Source organism: Dunckerocampus dactyliophorus, chromosome 19 (assembly GCF_027744805.1).
Source record: "Dunckerocampus dactyliophorus isolate RoL2022-P2 chromosome 19, RoL_Ddac_1.1, whole genome shotgun sequence".
NCBI classification, from domain to species: domain Eukaryota; kingdom Metazoa; phylum Chordata; class Actinopteri; order Syngnathiformes; family Syngnathidae; genus Dunckerocampus; species Dunckerocampus dactyliophorus.
The window spans coordinates 12,433,418-12,456,965 of record NC_072837.1 but is presented as its reverse complement, the minus strand read 5'-3'; the positions used below and the strand labels follow the sequence as shown (position 1 = coordinate 12,456,965).

Genomic DNA, 23,548 nt, shown 5'->3' with positions numbered 1-23,548 from the left:
TGTGGGATGAACAAGAATAATGATGTCACACATGACGTTAAAAGGCATTACACAGGCTGTAGACAGTCATGGTGTATAATACATTTTTCCGCAACATTACAGTATATTATTGGCCACACGCAGACAGGCAGGCGCCGTGATCCAACTCAGTGCACTCACACGGTAGGCATGGCTAGCGCACCAAGCAGAGAAGAGAGGCTGGCGGCAGCCTCATTGGAGGGTTCTGCCCTGTATTTGAGCAGGAAATGTGCAAATTCAGCCATTTTTACATAAGAATTTGATTGGAATCATAGAGAAAATACATTTCTAATACAGTTCAAAGGGCAAATATTCATATTATTTAATGTTATTACTGAGCTTCGCCTCACACACCTCCCCTGAGTGCACATCACTGGTTTGCAGCACAGGGTGTGATGTTGAACTGAGTATTGATGCGAGTGTTTGGGCTTTTGGATCGGCTTGAGGGATTATATATATATTTTTTCTGATATCTGACCAGTAAATTTGTCCAGTATTGGGCTGATTTATCCAGAGCATGCCTACAAATGCAGTATCCTTTTAGCTTGTTGTTGTTAGTTTGTTGAGCCAAAAACAAATGGCATTCATATATTATGTGGATCATTATAGGATCATTAGTTAGCGGCATGTTACATGATTGTGAATAACACACACACACTAAGAAACAGGACAGGGTTACGTCTGCTGAGGCCGCGTCCACGCAACACACCTCAGCTCCAAATTCACTTTTTCATGATTGAAGAGAGCTCCAGGATCATGTTCTGAAATGAAAAACAAATACACTGTATTACATTAACAAACCACAAACTATAACAGGAAGTTAAAAGACGAAAAGGTCAGGAAGATGGACGATGAAATTGTAGTTTTAGCCTGGCCTTGACAGGCTTGCTGTAAAAAGTGAAAATAAATCATCTTTAGTTCAGGGGTCTCAAACGTACAGCTGTAAATACCGTAAATGCGGCCCACGAGGTCCAATTAAGCCAATGATACTCGTCGGGTGCAAGCATAATGGGCGCCACGCACGGGAGGGGACGAGCGGCTGTGAGCAGCTACACGGGTGGGCGACATGATCACATCCAGAGCGAATTGTATGAGTCTGCCACGGTTTTGATTGGCTGTCTTGCTAGTACAGAATCTTGCTAATGTTGAAGATAAACTTACATAAATGTCTATGTAAATGAATCAAAACTTACCCGCTGTTTACTCCGGCACCAACAAGTTCCCATGGATATCTGACACGGTAAGTATAGCGTACTGATTAGCATCCTGTCCGCTCATTGGTCGATCAATGAAACTCCCGTGATTGGTCCTCGTCTGGGCGACAGCACTTTTCAACTTTCTGGGACGGCGTCGCGAGCCAGCTTGTGCACAAACACGCACGTACGCAAACCTTCTCACACGCACGAATTTCGCGTGCCGCTTGGCTGGACGGTGACATGCCATGATCTCCCTATCGCGCAGGTTCCATTGAAAATGAATGGAGTAGAGGAGGTGTCGCCTCCGGTGTGTGGCGCCCATAAGCAATCGCCATGCTAACTCAAAGAAAACAAAAGAAAAATGACAGGGCAACATGTAACAGGTAAGTAAATACACACAGGGCAGCTACTACTATGGGGAATAATAATGAGTCGAGTCACCATTTTACATGTCACCTAGCAGGAGCTCCTCGCCAGAACGGAAGGCAATTGAGTGGACGTCTCAGAAGAAGAAGATAAACAAACGGCGCGTTATTGTGAAGTTAAATGGAACGATACGCCAGCAAAGATACTCACTTTTGGCTTTTATAGCGTGGACGGCTCAACCTTACGGGTCGTTATCTGTCTGTTTCTGGTGAATACCTCACTACGTACACTAAATATTTATTTTTGTTATGAGTTGATCTACTTCATCAACATGAGCTGTTGTGTTTTCTGAATGAGTTTAAAATAGCTTTACTGTTTGGCAGACACCTAAACCAGAATCCTGTTTACACTTACGTCGCACTAAAACAATCTCACTCTTTTTGCAGCGATGCAGCTTGTATTCTGGTTAAAATATGCTGCAAAAATTCCATCCATTTTCTGTACTGCTTATCCTCATTGCGTCATGGGTAAGATGGAGCCTATCCCAGCAGAATGCAGCAAAATATACACTATGAAATTATTATTTTTTTAACTGGGTTCACCCCATCACCGTATCGAGATATTATCGTTATCGTGCGTCATGTATCACGTTTGGTATTGTGAGGTATACTGAGATTCCCAGCCCCACTTGCAATACTTGATGCGACCCAGCCTCACCCAGATCGTACCTCCAGGGGCCCCCTGGTGAACTGAGTTTAAGACCCTGAACACCCCTGACGTAGTGTACAGTCTACAGTATGTATATAATGCTGGAATGCTGGAATTTTACAATAAAGTCAAAATATATATTTTTTTTAAACTACAAAAAAAACGTCTCTATTTTACAAGAATAAACTCATGATATGAGGAAAAATAATCATTTTAGTAGCATAGAGTTGAACTACTAAAGAAAAATGTTAGTTTTAAAGTTATAATGTTATGAAAAACAAGCATAACAAAATTAAATTGTCATTTTTGGAAAATTAAGTTGGGGAAAAAGTTATATTATTTCAGAATAAAGTCATAATATTATGAGAAAAAAGTTACATTCTAACAAGACAAAAGTCACTATATGAGGAAAAATATGTCATTTTAGTAGCATAGAGTTGAACCATCCATCCATCTTCTATACTGCTTCTCCTCATTAGGGTCGCAGGGGTATGCTGGAGTCTATCCCAGCTGCCAATCGCAGGGCAAACAACCATTCACACTCACATTCATACCTATGGACAATTTAGAGTCTCCAATTAACCTAACATGCACGTTTTTGGAATGTGGGAGGAAACCAATTAACCTAACGTGCACAAAACATGTAAACTCCACACAGAAATGCCCATCGGAGATTCGAACCCTGTTCTTCCTGATCTCCTGACTGTGAGTGTGTGGCCAACATGCTAACCACTAGAGCACCGTGCGGCTCAGAGCTGAACTACTAAAGAAGAAGAAACGATCCATTCAAAGTTATAATGTTATGAGAAATAAAGTTGTAATTTTTAGAAAATTACTTGGGCGAAAAAAGTTATATTGAGAATAAAGTCATATTACGAGAAGAAAATGTGCAAAGATTATTCAAGAGGAAAGTTCAGTTATTTTAAACAAAAGCAAATATGGGAACGAAAGAGTAGAGTGAGTTGATACTAATAATAGGCCTTTTCACCCATATCACAAAGCTGAGATGCAGTTTTTGCATGAAATATATATAACCTCTTAGCATAACTTTACAAAATATCAAAGTGACCCTTGCATCCTTTCATTTTTCACAATGTGGCCCTCGCTGGAAAAAGTTTGGACACCCCTGCTTAAAGATAAACACCTTCTGTGGTCTATTCTCACCATAGACATCCTCCTCCCAGTGCCCGGAGGCGGTGGCGTCACCACAGGACTCTCTTCCTGGTGGAAGTGCTGAGCCTCGGTATTTGTTCCACTGATAGAATCCAGGCTGACGGAAGGAGTGCCCTGCCTTCCATCAGACATTCCTCGGGACATGAAGCTGCTCTTCCTGGCCGTTGGGAAGCGGTCGCTTCCGAGTGAAACGCTTGCATCGCTGAGTTCTTTGTATACGCTCACCCTGCTCTGCTTTCTTTGTGAGAAGTTCAGGGCTGCGGGGATATTCATGTGGCTGCTCATTAAAGTAGGTCGAGGTCCCGTATGCTGCAGCATGACCGGGTTCTGAGGTACGTCCGAGTCGTCGCTGTAAGATGACCGTCTCCCCACGTCGAGGCTCTGGATGTCGCCTTGGCTTGGCTGGTAAGCCTGCGCCGGCAGGTGGTTGGTGCTGTTCGGCTCCTGAGCACGAGGGGCTACGGCGGTTGATTCCTGAGTGTCTCCATCACGGCCGGACACAAACGAGCAGGTTATTTGCGTACGCGGCATCAGCCTCTGTGGGGAGGAAGTTGGGAGTATGCAAGCCTGCTGCTGCGTGGAGTTTTTCTTCAACCTGCACACGCTGTCGTTGTCTCCATACTTATAACCATACAAACTTTGTTTGATCTTTCTCACCCCGAGATGGAAGATCTCAAGCAGATTGAGGAATAAAGAGACTCCGGAGATCACCAGCATAAAAACAATGAAGAAGTTCTTCTCTGTTGGTCGAGAGACAAAACAATCCACACTGTTTGGGCAAGGCAACCTCTCACATCGGTACAGAGGAGACAGTCCAACGCCGTACAGAGCACACTGACCTATAATGAAACCCACTTCCACCACAGATCTGGTCAAGATATGGAAAACATACGTTCGCAGTAGAGAGCCTTGAAGGGGAGCTTTCCGTACTTTCTTCTGTTCCTCGAGTTTCCTGAGCTCTCGCTCGATTCGCTTATGGTCTTGGACTGGGTCTGTCCCCTCCAGCTCAGCCTTCAGACAGGCTTTTCTTCGGTGTCTCTCCTTGTCAAGGGTTCTCAGACGGTACAGCGCGTGCCCCATGTAGACCAGTGACGGAGAGGACACGAATATGATCTGAAGCACCCAGTAGCGAATCAGGGAGATGGGGAAAGCCTGGTCATAGCAGACATTCTTGCAGCCAGGTTGATCTGTGTTGCAAACAAACTCGCTCTGTTCATCGTCCCAGACGTCCTCGGCCGCAACGCCGAGCACGAGCATGCGGAAAATGAAGAGGATGGTGAGCCAGATCTTCCCCACGATGGTGGAGTGAATATGGACCTCCTCTAAAATGCTCCCTAACAAATTCCAGTCCCCCATCTTCGGTCACATCTGCTGTCAGAGAAACAAACGGGCGGTCAACTCAGCTTTGATGTGATTTTGCTCATCCAACAAAAGGGAATATTAAGGAGCTACTCACACGCATCTACGGTGCTTGTCCTCACTACCAGTCGATCTTCTGTCATTGTTCTCTTTGAGAGAGAAAAGACTCCACTGACCGGCGCTGATCATTTTATGGCTGTTGGGAACTAGGTCTCCAGTTTGCAATAATTGATCCATCATGGCCCTATAATGCCCTGAGGTTTGTTTCATCCTGCCGCTCTTAACAGGACACCCGGCTGGAAATAGCACAGACTCACGTGTCACTATTTAGCATGTTCTCGTAAACATGTTCGAACATGTCTGTTGTTCTGTGCCCAGGACCCGTGGTTCTTAATTCAATGAAGGCGTGTCCGTGTGGGGGTGTTTGTATTGAACTAGCCGTGCTTTTACTGTTCAAAAATGACCCATCATACCTGGGATGAACACAACACGTTTATCATTCGTACTGTTAGCATTTGACAAAGACACGGAACAAGAAGTAAAATCATCAAATAAAACTTTATTTTTCCTACGTTATATATCAAATATTCACAACACTCGATGCTTTTCGTAAGCAATGAGATGGATACAAAAATACCATTAGCGTCTAGAAATAAAATATTAGAGAAAAGAGATAAATGCAAGGCTTTTTAATCCTCAAACTCTTACAAGCTTTAAAATGCAACATTTTAACATAATTACAATTTCTAGCCCAACTGCTAGATCAAAAACAGGATGAATTCAAGGAGTTCCGTCTAGGTTTTTTTTTTGCAACTGGTCATAAGACAGGATACGACAAACGCTTCTTTATAAATATCTACTGTATACCACCGACTATGTACACCGAACATTGTCTCCAAGAGGGCCTTCAAAGTAAATAACTGAACGACAATCCTCAGCATTTTCAGCAAAACACAAACAAGTCACTGTGATCAGACGTCCATCTTCCCCTGCTTCTTAAAGAGCTTCATGAGCTGGTAAAATCTCTGTGCAATCTGAAAAAGTACAAAAGTAACACGGGTTACGCCATTGCAGTCGTACGTCACCGCTTCACGCTTCACTTTATCACGGTTTTTCAAAAATATATTCATGAATAAATCGTGCTGTTTCGTGGTTGAATACGGCCTGTTATTAGTCCAAAAAATATGCATATTGAAGCACATTTGACATTTTTTTGCCTAAATGATGCATTTTCAAGAATAAATATGGTTAAATTAAGTCAAATACAAATGTAAGACATTCAGAACATGCATTCAAAGACATTGTGATGATACATAGTATTCTACACTGGTCACTAGGTGTCAGTAATGTTGCTGTAATGTTGGGTGAGACACACAAGCACCAGACTTGATCGCCGGAACAACAGGCTTTGATTTCAGGTTTGAATGATCTCACAACAGGCACAATAATCCCGTAAATTTGGCTGTAAATTTCCTCAAACTAAAACTCAACCCTGAACCCCCGGACGTCACTTCCTGTCCGTGCCACAGGAACACATTGACAGCAACACACATGAATACGAGTCTTATTTATATCTTGAATGTCTTATTTTTTCTTAAATACATGCACTGATATGTAGTATTCTCCACTGGTCATTAGGTGTCAGTAATGAGACAAAAGCCACTGCAGGAAGTAACAGCAACAATGCTGACATGAGTCTAAATTATGTCTTGTTTTCTCTTATTATGTCCACTTTATGGGGTTCAACACCATAGGGATGTTATTTCATGTCTTCAGGTAGAGTGCTCTAATAATGTTAAGAAAAAACATATTTAGAAGGTTGTAAACAGGTTTTCCATGCTCTAACGTCATCTATTTTTTAAGTCAACGTACCTGTTCTGACGGCTTCTTCAGTTTATCTGACAAGTCAGCAAATGTTTCACGTGAAGCACCTTTTGTTTTCAGGTCAATAAGAATTGCTCGATCTTCATCTCTGGAACATATAAGACAATTATGATTGGACATACTAGAGGTTGCTCTCATGCACAATTCATACCATTTCCACTTAAAGGAAAACTGCACTTTTTTGGAATTTTGCCCATCATCCACAATCCTTAGTGAGGCATGAACACGTCTTTCTCTTTTCTGTGCATTCTAAATACATAAAAATAGGCAGCTAAGAATGCATGTAATGGGAAACACTTATTCCACCTTTAAAGCCTTCTGAAAAGCACTCCAAAAAGCGGCAACAACGCTCATTTACATATAACATACATGCATGTTAACCAAGCTGTAGCAACATTATTATTATTATTATTATTATTACTATTAACATTGTTCCAAGAACTACTTTACTGGCATAGTGACACCTTGCTACAATACACCGGCTAGCGACTAGCTTCACCACACACTTGCTCACAGCGCGTCAACGTCACGCTCACAATGCCCCAGACCACTACCAAAAAGTAACGCCACATATTGGAGCTGCTGCCACTGCTGCTGTGTTTTTATTTTGGAGTTTGGAAAAGCTAATGCTAGGTGTAGGCGTTCCTTTCTATGTTGCTATGTGAAATCAATACGCCCAAGGACGAAGTTGCGGTAATGCTTAAAATGGCCAAAATATGACAAAACACCAAGTATTACATGTTATCATGAATATACCTGTTACTACATGGTTACAGCATGTACTGTATATAAAACCACCACCTTGTTGGAGGTTTTTCGAGGGTTTTTGATAGCAGTCTTTGTAGGTGGAATAGGTGTGTCCCATTACATGCATTAATTACCTGACTCTTTTTGGCTGTTTGTACATCTTTACATGTTTTCATGTCTCAAATAAGGATTGTGGAAGAGGGGCAAAACTAAAAAAAAAAAAGTACATTTTCCTTTAAAAACATTATGCACTGGTCTGAATGAATATGTTTAATGAATGAATGAATTATTTGAATTAATTCAAATATTTCTCCTTTGTTCTTTTCAGCCAAATAACAATTGTACAATCACTATGAGAATGCATATTAGATTCTTCTTAGCAAGAAAATGCATTGTTATTTTGTTTTATTACAGCTGGCAGATACAGTGGAACCTCGGTTAACATACGCCCTGGTTAGCGTGTTTTTTTGCTGAACTTCGATTAACACAACTTTGCCTCAGTTTGTGTACATTCTCCGGTTAGCATACAATATGGAGCTCATCTTGTAATGTAATACACTGCGTGTCTGTTCTTAATGTATTTTTTTTTAATAACAACCATTTAAATGCTTTTAAAATCATTTTCTGCATGTAAAACTATGATTGTAAAACTATAAAAATGTGGTTCGTGTTAACATTTTTGGCATTCTGGAATGGATTAATTGGATTTACATTATTTTTTATGGGCAAAAACTGATTTGGTTAGTCTGTTTCGGTTAGAGTGGGACCTTCTGGGAGGAAAAGGAATTAATGACGCTAACCAAGGTTCCATTGTATACCTGATCCTGAATAACAAAATTTTATGCCCTAACTTGAATAAAAAGGTGGGCATGAGTTGGGATATCAGATACTGACCTTGTCCATGCCATCACCACAGCTCCTTTTCTCTTGACGACGTTCATGGCAGAGAAACTATTAGGGGACGGCGGTAAGGATTCATTTCCTATTTGGTCCTCTTGATCTTCCCTTGGACGCTTTGCTTTTGAATGCTCTTGGTGCCGCTTTCGTTTTTTCCTTTTCTCAACATCCTTGTTGTCTTTTTCCGGGTCTCTGCGTACATCTTCTTCTGCGGTGGTGAGACTTTTGTCCTTTGAATGAATCTGTTCAGAAGGCGCTCGGGGAGATGCCACAACTTTTTGCGTCTCGTCTGTCGCATGTTTTGATGCAGCTGATGTATGTGGAGGCTCCTTATCATCTTTGGTTGGAGCAATACCACCACTAGTCGTATGTATGCCTGTTACACGGTCTTTATATATCTCATTGCATGGGCTGGCTTGTTTTTGCGACTTGTCTGCGGTGTCTTCTTCCGTTCGTGTTGGACTCAAAGTCTCATCTACATCGAGAGTCTGTGTGGACCCCTGACGAATCTTAACAATGAAATGATCATTGGATTTCTCCATCACGAGCGCCTGCATCGGCAATTCAGGCTTCAACACAAAAGCATTTGCAACCGCTTGTGAGGGCACACCACTGCTCGACCCACTGCTGGAGTTGTCTGTGTCGAGGGCCAGGTGAATGTCCTGTTCTGTCGCATCTTCCCCGTCGAGCAGAGCGTCCTCACTAATGTGAGCACTGATGACACTGTCTGGAGTGGATATGGTGTGCACGCCGGACGGTTGCAGAAAGCTCAGGTGACTGTCGGACTTGAGAGGTGATGGAATAGTTAGGGAAACTTCCAGATCCTCGGCGAGAATGGAATAATTCCTCTGTGACAAAAAGTTGGACTGCAGTGTCGCCTGATTCTCAGACGGAACCTCTAACAAGCAACTTTCATCAAATAAAACTGGATTTGTTGTGACGTGGTCTTTGGCCTGTGGGAACATGTTGCGCGGTGAGATGCTGGACCAGGTAGCGATCAGTTTGGACGGGGTGTCAAATTTGGTTGGGGAAAGAAATTTCGTCGGAGAGTCAAATTTGGTTGGAGTGGTGATGCTAATGAGTGTTTCCCCGTTCTTTTTCGGCGTAGACAGAGACCACGATGTGCTCTCTCCACTGGGCTCCAGCAAGTCAGATCCTTGCAGGAGGCACTTGAATATTTCTCCCATTTGAGAATCTCGGACCAGGTTGAACGTTAAACTGGAAGCCTGCTGCTCTGTGAGTAGTTCAAAGTCAGTCTTGTCCAGCGAAGATGTACTTTGAGACTTGACCACCAACGCCATTGGAGTTTTATCTGAAACTGAAGGCTTTTTAGGAGAAAGACCGTCAACTCCTGGATCTGCAGGCGCGTCATTTTGTGGACACGTGCCAACATTTTTTTGTTTTCCTGTATGAGTAATTCTTATACCTTTGCCTCTACTTCCAAGGCCTGTTTTGTAAGATGCAACGCAAGGCTTCATTGGATCCAAAGCCCTTAAAAGCCCTTTTGAATCTTTTTGTCCAGGGACACTCTCAGTTACACAAGACCTCTTTTTTTCTGGAAAAGTCCTTACTGCTCGACACAGGTTCTTCAGAGTGGCGTAAATGTCCTTGAGCAGGTAGTCTAGTTGGACATCTACAAAGTCCCACAACTTTTGTTTCAGATCAGCAGCTTGTTGATCAAAGATGCGTTTGACAATACCATTGTCTGCTACTTTGTTAAACATCGATATGATTAAAACCTTCAGCTTAGATTTGAGCTCCGTTGCTCGACAGCATATTTGACTGAAATGTGCACCTTCCACAAACTGCACAAACGACTCCCTGAAATTCTCCATGACACCGCAAAAACTCCTCTTTGGAAAGGTTCTGTGGAGCTTCATGTACTTTTTCCGGATTTCCATGCGAACCATTTTGAATGTTTCCATGACTTCTTCTACTGTGGTGAAAGAAGCCTTGGTTGATACCGGGCGAACCGTTTTAAAACGACTCTTACTTCCTGGACTTGATGCACTTTCTGCTGCTGTCCTTTCTTCACATTTCCTCTTCTCCAAAAGGGACTTGGGATTGGCTTTACTTCTGACTGCCCCTGCTGATTTCACTCGCTTGGTTGCATGAAGAGGCGAGCCTGAGGATGCGTCATCGCTTTCACTTAAAATTTCCCCTTCCTCTGGTTCCGTGTCGGAGAGATTTGAAGGCATTTCCGGTAATTTGTCTGCCAAATCCTGCTTGGCATGTTTTGAAGGAGAACCTGGATATTTATTTTCTTTATTTAAATCTTGTTTCTTTGAGTTGGCATCACAGGCTGTGCTTGAGAACTCTGCACACACAAAGGAAAACAGATGGATTAGCTAAAACATGCGAGTTCAGTTACATGGTGACTACTACTACTACTACTACTACTACTACTACTACTACAAAGCTGCCCTGTCTTGATATTTCCTGACCAGCACTGCTAAATAAAAACACACCATCAGTTGGATCAATACACAAAATGTATGCTAGAACAAGAGCATGAAACACACTTTCCCTCCCCCATACATTTTCCTCGTGATCCCCATTAACTTAATTCATGAACTCGATTCAAGAAATGACAAGTTGAACTGACACAGGCATATAAACAAGGGACATGTTCATTTGTTTTGGGGGTTTTGGGACCCCCAAAATTTAGATTGTAGAATGAGTCTTTCTTTGAACTCCAATTGCACGAAAAGAGGTCAGCTTGACTTGGTTATTGACAGTTCTTTCGCAACATGTTTTGCTTAAGTGAGAACAACACAGACACCATGTTCGTATTTTATAAAACGGATAAAAAGCGGCAGCTCATTACTGCACCTAATTGGACACACCTCATTAGCATCTAGCTGATGTGGTGTGGCAAGGTGTCACTACGCCATTAAAGTAGTTCTTGGGCATAACAATGTTAGTAACAATAATAATAACAATAACTTTAAATGTTCATTTATCCCTCTCATTCATCATTTATATGCATTTAGAATGGTTTTATGCATGTAAAACTATAATTGTAAAAGTATAAAAAGGTGTTTTGTGTTAACATTTTTGAGACTAGTGGCATTAACTACAGAGTCAGCCGCTGATGACATATAGACAGAAACAGTCAGCTTTGTCGCCTAAGGAAAACCAAGGCAAAAATTTTGCAAATAACGTTGACATTGTCGAAAACTTATAATATGGCTATAAAAGGCAAAAATATGACAATAAAGTCATAATATTACAGAAAAAAACATTTTTTCAGTATGTGGCCCTCGGTGGACAAAGTTTGGACATCCCTCATTTAAGACGTCTTGACTCCATAAATAATAAAAAAATGTTTTTACTTGAAATGTTACCTTTTTGTAGGCTTTTGACATGCCCAGGCTTTCCATGAACCAGGAGGTGACTTCTCTTCTTCATGTGGATTGGACTCCTTAAAGGGCTGATTGCATCTGGGATTCTCTTGAGATTGCTGAGTGTGCGCATCATGGAGTCCTCGTCATGAAGTAAAGGCATTGAACAGGAAGGCTCGACATTTTTCTCAAGACTCTTTTCACACAGGTTTTTCTTTGGTGTGACAGTGAGCTCACAGTATTGGTCAGGTGGAGACATTTCTTCTGTTGTGCTGCTGACGTTTGACACGCCAATACAGCCGAGGGATGAGACTTGGTCGGTTGTGAGGCAAGAGCTGCCACCGTCGTCCTTGTTTGTTAGAACGTAAATGGCCTCAGGCAAACTCAGGCCCTCTTGTGGCACAGATTCCAGACTTATTGTACTAGATACAGCATTTGCATCTTGGAGATCATCTTGATAACACGTGTCTTTATCATTGGCGGGACCTGACGAAGCAGGCGGGTGCACGTCTATTTGAGCATCCTGATGTCTGGTGATGGGAGACGTTTGTCCACTTTCTGGATGAGTGTGAATAACATCTTCAGGGGTAGATACATTTTTTGATGTGCCTGCATATTCCATAACCTTATTTGGACAGCCGCTGTCCTGAGCTAGCCTTGAATCAGCATGCTGTGTGACAGCAATACATTGCTCATTGATATTTCCACTCTCTGTTTTCTGTAAAGGACTTCGATCTTTACCACTTCCACACACGTCAGTGGCATGATCAGTAGCATCCACTTGTTTCAATACATCTAATTGGCTGTCTGGGCTGTCTTTCTCTACCAGAGAACTGTTCTCTTGTGTTTTTGGTGTCACACATGAAGCCATCCCGTCCATTGCTGAATCGTGGGATAACAGACACGTAGCTTGAACAGCAGTGTCTTCCGGGCTGGTGTCTCTTTCTTGGACATCTCTCTTCGTAAGCGTCTCTGAAATGGGGGCTTCCACAGAATCTGTAGGCAACTTTTCCAGACAAGCTTGTGATTCACTGCTGTCGATTTGATGGATGACAAACATGTCCCCACCTGGCCCCCTTTCGAGTACCGGCTGTAATGCAGTGAGTCCATCGTTCCGGCTGCTGTTGGGTAGCAGCTTTTTATTTGGCGAAAGCGTTAAATTCAGTGTTTCCATGAAGCACAACTTTCTGTTTTCTCGTTTATCTTCTAATAGTTCCTTGACGGATATTTGCACATGCTTCTTTCCTTGTCTTTCCTTGTTATTGGCATCGGGTTTATTATTGTGAGCTTCTCCTGATGGCTGCTTGTCACCTTCTCTCTTTGTCTCAGATGCAGTGTTCCTTTTATGGCTTTTGGGCTTTTCATCTTCTCGTTGCTTGTCTCCCTTCCGTTGGTAATCACCTGAATGCCGACTCCTTTGCTTCTCTTTTGAAGAAGCACTGCTGCATTCTGTATGCGGATTTACAGAAGATCTCTTCCGGTCTTTTGAGTCAGATCTTTTAAGTTCCATCTCTAAACTGCTCTTTTCATCACTCGTCTTGATTTTTCTGCTGTGTCGACTGCGGTCGTCTGAATAGCTGTGACCAGATCGATGTTTCTTTTCATGAGTTCTCCCTTTTGAGTCGTCTGAAGAACCTACAACATTTAAATTCTTTACTGGGGGAGTTTTACCACTCTCTGACCTTCGATGCCCGTCTACATTTTGGTAGTCCCTGCTTTTACATGTCCTGGAGTCATGTCTTCTTTCTCGGTCTAATTTATGAGACCTGACTTTCTCAATGGTATAACTGGAATCCAAACCAGTTCTGTGTTTTCTGTCTGCAGAGTCAAACGATTTCTGACATTTTTCCTCTCTGTGCTTAGATTTGTGCTTATCTGAGCCATGATGCCAGGTGGATGAACTGACAGAATTGCTGACAGAGAGCTCCTTCTGAACGTCACGCACTGAGGAACCTTTGTGAGAGGAAGGCCTTGTCTCCGTACAAGAGCCGCTGGTCTTTCCACTTTCTTTCCTGGCTGCTTCAAGGTGAACCTTTGGAAGACGATCGTCCCTTGAAGATGATGTTTGAGGAGAGGAGCATAAGGTGGGACTGGGTGCTGGCAGACTGGACGTTGGTGGCTTACTCATCGAGCTAGTGAAGGAGTGGCAGGAGGGGTTTTGATCGTGCATTTGAGAATGATGATGATGATGATGATGGTGACCTTTGCCTGACCTGTGGGGGGTGGAGGGGAGATAATAAATTATGGATATGCAGTAACTTTAAATAACCCTTCACTGGGTATTAGCTAGGACTGGAAACCATGTCCAATATGTTATCCTAATATTTTGACAATAATGATATCGCGATACAGAAACTATAAAACTATACAGAGGAAGAAGATCAGATGTTATAACATCACAACAGCGGGGAAAATAAGTATTCGGTCCCCTGCCGAATAAGCAGGGTTTCCCCTTTACTGAAAAAAACAAGTACAGTAATCCCTTGTTTATCGCGATGCATTGATTCCAGACCCGACTGTGGCAGGTGAGTTTCCGCAAAGTAGAATTCCTTCTTTGCAAATCAAATTTTCATAGTTAGAGCATACAAAACCTGTTTACTACCTTTTAAACACGTTTTTTTAAGCATTATTACAGCCCTCAAGACATGGAATAATACCCCTATTGTCGCTTTTACATTATCCAGTTAGAAACTAATAAAGTAGACATAAGGGAAAATATACCGTCTTAGACATAAATAAGATATAACAGACGTTAGCATTGACAGCGTACTTCCTGCGGTGGCCATTGTCTCACCAGTGTAACGTTACTGACACCTAGTGACCATCGCAGATATTACATAGCGTGTCTTCTGAATGCCTGATGTGTATTTTTGTTCATTTTGTCATTTTTATGCTTCATAAAAGGCCAAGAATACATACAATTTGCTTAAATGTGCATATTGTACTAATAATAGGCCGTATTCATTCACAAAACAGCAATCATTTATTAATTAATGAATTTTTGAAAAACCGTGATAGAATGTGGGCATGATGTTCAAACCGTGATGTAGCGAGGGACGACTGTACAGTGATCCCTCGCCACATTGCACATTTTGCGGCTTTACTCAGGGTTTTTCAAAGATGAATATGAATTTTTAATGGTTAGATATGGCCTATTAGTAATAAAAAAGTATGCATATTTAAGAGAATTTTAAATATTTTTTGCCTAAGTGAAGCATTTTCAAACATAAAAATGGCTTTATTAAAGAAAACACAAACATAAGGCATTAAGAAGACTCATTTAATATGCAGTACTCTGCTACACTGGTCACGACGTGTCAGTAAGTGAAACATACAAGCGCCAGACTTGATCAGCTTTTATTGCCAGTTTGAATTACCTCACAACAGGCACAACAATAATAATAATAATAATAATAATAATAATAATAATAATAATAACAACATATTAATCATAATAATAACCAAACGGGCTACTGTTCTTGCCACAATCCAGATAAAACTCAACTCTGAACCCCCGACGTCACATCCTGTCCATACTTCCGGAACACATTTATTGTAACACACACACAAGCACAACTTTTATTTATGTCTTAAATGGCTTATTTTCTCTTATTATGTCTACTACCCCTACTATAGGGGTGTTATTTCACATCGAGAGGGGCTCTAATAATGTTAAAACTCATATTTAGAAGGTTGTAAACAGGTTTTCTATGCTCTAACTACGAACATATTCCATTTCTAAATAAGGAATCCCACTTCGCAAAAATTCACTTATCACGGTCTGGTCGGGAATCATTTAACCGCCATAATTGAGGGATTACTGTATCGGACTATATCGGCCTGCATCTAAAATTTCCGATACAAGCAGTCGATTCCAGTGGCCGGATAGAGCAACAGCGTATGCTAACAAAGCAGGAGGGAGTAGGAGTAGAAGTGTTGTCAGCCGTGTGGCAGTATTTTTCTTTAAAATCAGAAAAAGACGTTGCAGCTGAGTGCAAAATGTGTCATGTACAAGTTTCCCATGCTGGCATAGAAGCGGACAAGTTTAATCTGACCAACCTCATTGTGCATATGAAGCAGCATCACAAGAGGAACTCCCACAAAACGGCAAAAAGTCATTAGCTATAACAGAAAAAGAGCCAGCCCCTGTCAATGGTGAGTAATGTTGGGTTTAAACGCTTCATTGACCACCTGGAGCCTCGCTATAGTATGCCTGGCCGCCAAGACGTTGTGGATACAACTATACCCCACATGCATAAAGAAGTAAATGGGTCAGTTTTCTCATTCATACCGTTGCTGAATATTGTTCTGTTTGAGTAATATCACTTTATGACGTCATAAAAGTATGTATGATCCGTGCTAATAGCCGATGGATATCGGTATCCGACGATATTCTAGGCTGCAATATCGGTATCGTATTGGAAGTGAAAAAGCTGTATCGGGACACCCCAAGTTAAAAGACAAACATGAACACTTGCCACCACTGCAAGAACAGTCCTTTTCACAAGACGATATGTTGTTGTTTTTCCTATTTGCGTGTTAACTTACGACTGGTTCAGCCTTTGAATCTCTGCGTCCTTTCGCATAACCTCTTGTCTCGCCGTCCGTAAAAGTGCTGAGATGTTCTTTTTGAGGAGGTGGTTCTCAGTGTTCAGCCCTGTGTTCTATAAAAAACAAAAATACGTTTGAATTTTGATGATCATTTTTGTTTCCTATAAAGAAGTTACGCTGTGCACGAGCAGTAAGAAGAAAATTATGAAAAATTAGACATGAAGTCTTTTCAAGCCTCAAAAGGCCAATTGAATATACTGAATTGATCTTGTCAAACCAACTCAGCAGAATTTGCTACAATGAACGATAAAGGAAGAGGCATGCATGGGATGAACTGAAATCCTACTGTATGAATGAGGACACCAAGAGCTACAAAAACACTTCAAATGCAACAAACCTGTAACTCCAACTGTTCCAGTCTCCTGCGTAACTCTTTAATTTGGTTTTGGGCTGCTTGGAATCGCGATTTCAACTGCAAGCACCAAAAAAAGCCCAAGAAAAACACTGTTAGATGCTTTGTCCACACATTGCCACCCTTTGTCCTGTCAAATGTGGCAGCTCAGGGCTCTGCAACTATGCAGAGATTGTCTTACACCATATGGAACCATTTCATTTCATGAAAAGTCATAAAATTCAACTCTGTTCATAGGTCAACCAGACACGTGGGTCAAATTTGAGATCCTCAGAGGACAAAAAACTCAACCAAACTGCTATAAAAACCCAACATGTTAATATTTCTTTCTACATTTTTTCCTCAAATCTTTCAATCAACTTCAGTTCTTATCAAAAATACCATATATGTCATATGTTTTTTTTTTTTTATTATTTATTAACCCATTAAATGCCCATTTGATTGAATGATGTCACTGTTTTTACTTTAAAAAACGCACACACAATGAGCCCTTTTCCACATAACAAATGTTAGGGGGCTTAGCCACACATAAGTATAGTCATAAAACTAATTTTGATGCTTTGTTTTGGTTTTTCCCCCAAAATAAAGGGTTTAAATAATAAAATTAATTAATTACATAGTTGGTATTTTTGATTAGAACTTGAGTTGACTGAAAGATTTGAGCATAGAAAGTAGAAAAATATGAATCTGTTTTTATCGCAGTTTTTGGGTGAGGAATTTTTTGCCCTCTGAAGGATAGTAAATTAAAAGCGACCCCAGTGGGTTAACACACCAACAACATAAACAAACTACTACTACTACTACTACTACTACTACTAGTACTACACGGGTATAATAAAACAACTACTATGCACCAACAACGGTATTGACGAGGTGCCCACTGGGCATGCTCGGTGCATGGGCATGCTTCAAAAAAATAATTATTTAATTAAAAATAAATAATCATTTTAAAAAAACATGGCGTTGGAGTACTTAGATGCAGCCCAGGAAATATTAATGTTTTTTTAAATCACCTGTGTGTGTTATAACGTGCACGCATGAATGCGCATCTACTGCAGCACAAAATGAAACCAACACCCGTAAGTCAATGACTTCATGCTGTATTGCTAAATAGCTTTTAAAAACATGAGATAATGTAGCACAGACAATGTTGAGTCAGAGTTTTGCGTCATGGCCATGGATGCAAATGAGACGGTGACGTCATCTACTTACGTCAATGTAAGATGATTCTCTGCCCTGTTGTTCTTCTCTTACAATGTCTTCATATAGATCCATTGATGCTTGCAGCCGAGAAGAAGCTGGAGGGGACTTCTCTGGAGTGCAAGAACAAAAACAGCAGTCGGATCATGACAAACATCTGGGTCAAATCAAGCCAAACCTATTTCAATGGGAATTACTCATCACATTTCACCAGAATGACCCCATTGAAATGAGGGATAACCTTTTTGGAAACATTGTGCACTGGAATGTTGGCTTGGCGACAAAATGACAAAATACTTAAGTAAAGTAAAAGAACACTACACCCACTCACCCACTACAGCTTGTCAAAACATCAAAAACATTTCAGGTTAAATAAAGCTCATGTTCACCTGAACTGCTGACAGCCTGGAGATCCAAATCATCGTAAATGTCCACAGAATCTTCACTGACATGTGCATCATCTGCAGATTTTAAAACGGCATTGAACACAACACAAAACAACATCAAAATACTGTGCGTGTCTCAATGGTTTTCACCCAAAGTTGGGAGAATCCGAAATACACTGAAATTGAATGTGAACACGCTTCGTGACATAATAAGTAAGGATACACATTAACTATCGGGCTGATATGAGGAATTATGACGTCACACCGATAAATCCGATAACATTTCACCGAGTCCTCCAAAATGCTCTGCAAAATTTCCATGGAGCTTCAACACACCAAACCGTATCAGCCACCTGAAACACCAGCATGGCTACGATGCCAGAGGCCCGGGGCTTGTTCTGATCATCACGGCTTTTGAAAAGTGCAAAAAAGTGTACAAGAGACGATCCGCGCGCTAAAGCGATATATTATTTCATCATAGAAATGATGGCGGTGGCCGGCCCTTTAACATCGGTGAAAACACCGGCTTTTTAAACCCCTTGGAGACACGGTTTGTACTTCTGAGCCTCCTCCTTTTTTATTCTGTTCTGTTAATTGAAGTGATGTCGTGATATTAGGACAAATGTACAGCTACAGTTTGGCAAATCCAACTTTGAGTCATTCTTACCCCCTGGTGTGCATTGTAACGGATGCCAGCATGTGAGGCTGTGCAAGTGTACGTTGGTAAACCTCTCTCCCTCTGCCTTAAGAGCTGCGCTGAACACGCGGTCGACAGTCCGGGCTTTTAGCCATGTGGTCAGCGCTCTTGCCTCCCATTGCCAAGGTCTCGAGCGCCGGTGCGGGCGGTGCGAAACAGGGCGGGTTACACCTAAACTACGGTTAAAGCTAAATTTATAAAATAATACATTTCTAAAGTTAGCGGTTATCGGTATCGGTCTTGATTAGAAATATTGTGCATCCCTAATAATGAGAATAATATTTTGCTGCTTCTCTTACAGGTGGCATGCAACATCCTGAACCTTCACAGGCTGCATACAGTCTTGCTTGAATGCAACTACTGAAGGTACCTGTACATTCACTGAACTATATTCACCTGTTCAATATTTACCATTAACTTTATCTAGGGTAATGAGAAGCATACAAGACTTTTGATGTTATCTACCACTGTTATTATAGTCATCTCTCATCATTACACACATTATTTTCACTCCATTTTGATTACAAAAATTAAGGTTTGGTGGTGTTTTGATGTGTTTCTACCAGGGCTGTCAAAGAAACTTTCCTTTAACATTTTTTTGACGAGCGATTAACATGCGCACGTCCTGTTACTCTCGGCCCGCCCCGTAGTTTGAGGAACCGCAGTGGCGTGGCAGCTGACGTGAAGCCAGAAGAGGGAACAAATATTGAGCACAAATGGGCAAAGAAAAAGGTATAATGAATGGCAAGTTTAGCTTCACAGCACTGCCAGATGCCTCCCTCGACAAGACCAAAGTTGTTTGTGTCGCTGTGAGTCGAGTTGTCACAAAGTACGCCGCCAGGAAGAAGAGAGAAGTTAAAATATATCGTTTTGAATCGTATGGAAGTGATTTACATCCCTACTTATTATAAATAAAAACTTCTATCTGTGATTTGTCGTGATTAATTATGAGTTAACTATGGCCCAAATGCGATTACAATCACAATTAAATATTTGAACAGATTGACAACCCTAGTTTCTACGCACTGGGAAATTGCTCAAATAGAATATCAGGTGGTAAAAGTGCCTTTTTCATTCTTCTACAATGTTCTGACTCGTATTAAACAGGTAGCTTTTTATCCTGTCATTACTTACACAGTGGAAACTTAGTAAGCAACATTTATCCATTCCAGAAGGTCCGACTCGAACTGAAACATACTCCAAATCCATTTTCCCCAAAGAAATCATGTAAATCCAATTAATCCATTCCAGAAAGCCAAAAATACCAACACAAAACACTTTTCTACAGTTTTACATGCAGAAAACATTTATAAATGCATATAAATGATGAACGAAAAGGATAAATGAACATTTTAGCTTACGTTTACCTTCGCTGAAGACGTGATTGTTTCCAAAGACAATGTGGAAGCGAGATCAACACGGACACAACGTTGGTGTTTTGCCAAGAGTTATTTCTTGAATTCAATAGTTTCTCACTGCAGGTCTCTGCTTTTCTTTTGATCCGGGCGGCAACATAAGCCAAAATGAGGCCAAAGTGGCAGGATTTTAATAAAGAAGGTGAGAAAAACTGTTGATTTCAAGAAATAACTCCCAGCAAAACACCAAGGTGGTGTCTGTGTTAATTGTTTGGCAACAATCACATCTTCAATGAAGGTAAAAGTAACCTTAAATGTTCATGTATCCCTTTCATCCATCATTTAGAATAGTTTTATGCATGTAAAACTATAATTGTAAAACTATGAAAACAAGTTTTGTGTTAACATTTGAGACTTGTGGTGTAACTTTGTTAGTTAGCAAAGAACTACAGAGTCAAACGGTGATGACACCATAGACGGGCGACGGAGCTGACTTCCGCTTCCTGTTTCCATGTATTAGCAAGCTCATAACATGCTAACAAAGATGTTTTGTGCTAAAAAAAATCGCAGTGTATTAATAACATGACAAGAGGCATGCCACACTGTACGCAACCTGAGGAAAAACTTTGCTGTAAATTTCCAACGTTAACCAAAAATCATGCTAACTGGGGTGTATGCTAACCAAGGTTCCACTGTATTTAGTATTCACAGGACTTACTCAACACTTTATTGATGCTCCTTTGTCAGAAATTACAGCCTCAAGTAATTTTGGACATGAGGCTACAGGCTTGGCACGCCTATCTTTGGTCACTTTCAGCCATTCCTCGGACCATTCAATACGCACAAGACAAGTGGTTTCCAATCCAACAGTCTGCATGTGTTAATCCGACATTTGAGAAGTCCAACACAATCACATTAAGGTTTTAAAAAGCTTGTTTCAAACCATTTCATGCAATAATTTCTTTGTTCTTTTGCAGCCCATGTAAAAGATACACAGTGATGAGTTATTCCAAACCCTAAATTATTCAATTTGATTTTTATACATACCACCAAGAGCCACGTCCTTGCTGATGCACTCCATTTTTTCGCATGCCTCTGTCACTTTTACACCTGGAAAGAATACAGTGCTTACTTGCTTCAGTTCAGCATGCATTTTACTGGCTTATAATTGCTAATACTACAATGGATCCCCGCACATTGGCCATTCCACATTCACCTCCCTGCAAATTTGCTGAATTTTGGTTAAAGAAAAAGTTTTTTTTCCTGCAGAAAGCACTTCTCATTCATCCTGTGTGGTTAATCATTTATAAATAGGTGATAACACTGGTAAAATATTGTTACTGTTAAAAACACCCACCAATTTTCCCTGTTTAAGTCTTTATTGTTCACTGATGTTTTTCCTCAAGTGCAGAGATTTTACACAAAAATGTATGATCAATCATGGTGTTTCATGGTAGAACACAACCTCTTATTAGTCAAAAAATCCTGCATATTTAAGAAAAATGTTGGTATGGTTTGCCCAAATGAAGCATTTTCAAGCATAAAAATGGCTAAATGAGGTAAAATACAAATTTGAAGACATATTGCGATGACATGTAGTATTCTACACTGGTCACTAGGTGTCAGTATACGCTACAAACCAGTCTGCAAGGCTCTGCTAATGTTAAATAACGTATTTACAAGATCATAAACAAGATTTTCTACACTGTAAGTTCAATACATATTCCATTTATAAATATGAATCCTACTTTGCGGAAATTAACTTATCACCGATAAACAAGGGATCAAGGAATTACTGTATCGTTTCTACACCGTGACTCCCACTCCATCTGTTCGTGGATGGGTTTATATTATCATTCATTAGTGGTGAGTACTTATACAGTTTACACTCTATATGTGTTTAATAAGTGTGTGAGACATATTGAAGAGAAAAGGGCTGAGCTGAATCTAATTAAATAATTACAACAGTCACTCTTATTGCAAATCAGGCAGAGGCAGCGCAAGGGAACCGAAAATAGACATTTTTATGGGCATATCAATTACTTTTTTTGCCATTATCTGGTGATAATCTTCACGCGAAGCGCGGATACTGTATACTGTATCATATGACAGACCTGTTCTGTATAATGAAAGCTAAGGGAAAACCATATTCGATCACCCGCCGTCATTTGGATGGATGGTGAAAGCAGCTGTCCGGTCTGAACAGAAGCTGGAAAATGGGTGAGGGGGGCTGGCAGGCTGTGATTGTTGAGCAGCCATGCCTGAAGTTGTAGGTTCACATTCCGTGGCGAAGTATCCTTGAGCAAAATAGCCAAACAGCTGCCCCTGATGCTGTTAACTTTGTTTTGGGCACAGTATAAACACAATCATTCATACATGGGTCAAGTAAGTCACAATTTAAACCGCATTCGGTAGCTTGGAACCTAACTTTATTTATAGTTAATTTGTTCTTAGGGTATTTAGAATTGGTTACTCGTCCCACTGTGAATCGAAGATTTAAAAAATACACAAGACATATTGTAACTTTGATAGCTGACCGGGCCTCGACAGTTGCACGAGCCGAGTGGTCATCAGTTTTCGACCAACAAGACTGTTATTGTTAGATGTTACTGTCGCAAATGATTGACCTTACAGTACACATTAACCTAGAAATAGTAATTACTAACCCGTTACCACCACATAGCATACTTACGTGTTTGGATAATGTCCTACAGCCTCCAGCTGAAGTAGAATGTCGCGCCAACAGACATCTGCACAGGAAGTAACGACATTTTCCCGCGGACAGAGTGAGACTATTTTGTAGCCATGGTTAGATTCTGGGTAGTCCACAATAATTGTCAACGCGAAGAAAGCTTCAAAAATACAACCCTTCTCGTTAACCTCATCAGAGGTTTCCAGTTCCACAAAATTGTGAGATGTTTGTACAAACACTAGCGCGCTCCATTTCCCTTGCTTGTTCTAATGAAGTGCTTCTTCTTTTTCTTCATCTTCTTTTGGACTCATTGTCAGTCAATGTCTCACTTGATTGACTCCATCTACTGGACTGGAGTGGGACACAGTAGCTCGACAGGAAAAACAAAAACAAAAAAGACACAAAAAGTGTATATGAACTGCTTCGACCGTGGTCTTCTATATGAAACATAGGTTTATAATATGTGGGGGAAATTTAAAAAAAGAAAAGAAGTTTTCTCACCTTAAAATGACTATTGTCGGCGGTTTTCTGAAACGTCATCACTGTGCGCTCGATGGGAGGAG

General features: G+C 40.9%; 2 protein-coding genes across 2 annotated transcripts; both read right to left on the bottom strand.

The window, feature by feature from the left end:
- On the bottom strand, window positions 1-5,227 carry gja10b (gap junction protein alpha 10 b). Its single transcript, XM_054762113.1, has 3 exons — window positions 4,920-5,227; window positions 3,453-4,829; window positions 1-779 (listed from the first exon to the last, which is right to left on the bottom strand). The coding sequence occupies exons 2-3, from the start codon at window positions 4,815-4,817 to the stop codon at window positions 741-743; spliced, it is 1,404 nt and encodes a 467-aa protein (XP_054618088.1). The 5' UTR covers window positions 4,818-4,829; window positions 4,920-5,227; the 3' UTR covers window positions 1-740.
- A 132-nt stretch (window positions 5,228-5,359) lies between these two features.
- casp8ap2 (caspase 8 associated protein 2) lies at window positions 5,360-23,286 on the bottom strand. Its single transcript, XM_054762111.1, has 10 exons — window positions 22,986-23,286; window positions 21,341-21,403; window positions 18,245-18,316; window positions 17,868-17,968; window positions 16,641-16,715; window positions 16,241-16,356; window positions 11,696-13,905; window positions 8,346-10,665; window positions 6,693-6,792; window positions 5,360-5,854 (listed from the first exon to the last, which is right to left on the bottom strand). Exons 2-10 carry the CDS (start codon window positions 21,372-21,374, stop codon window positions 5,792-5,794), a joined length of 5,091 nt encoding a protein of 1,696 aa, XP_054618086.1. The 5' UTR covers window positions 21,375-21,403; window positions 22,986-23,286; the 3' UTR covers window positions 5,360-5,791.
- Between the last annotated feature and the right edge of the window lie 262 nt (window positions 23,287-23,548).

Coding starts and splice junctions, on each gene's coding strand:
- gja10b (XM_054762113.1), bottom strand. CDS start 4,817: ATGGGGGACTGGAATTTGTTAGGGAGCATTTTAGAGGAGGTCCATATT. Junction 780..3,452: donor CTGGGAGGAGGATGTCTATG/GTGAGAATAGAC, acceptor TTTTCATTTCAG/AACATGATCCTGGAGCTCTC.
- casp8ap2 (XM_054762111.1), bottom strand. CDS start 21,374: ATGGAGTGCATCAGCAAGGACGTGGCTCTTGGTG. Junction 16,716..17,867: donor GAGAATCATCTTACATTGAC/GTAAGTAGATGA, acceptor TGGTGCTTGCAG/TTGAAATCGCGATTCCAAGC. Junction 13,906..16,240: donor ATTCAAAGGCTGAACCAGTC/GTAAGTTAACAC, acceptor CACCCCCCACAG/GTCAGGCAAAGGTCACCATC.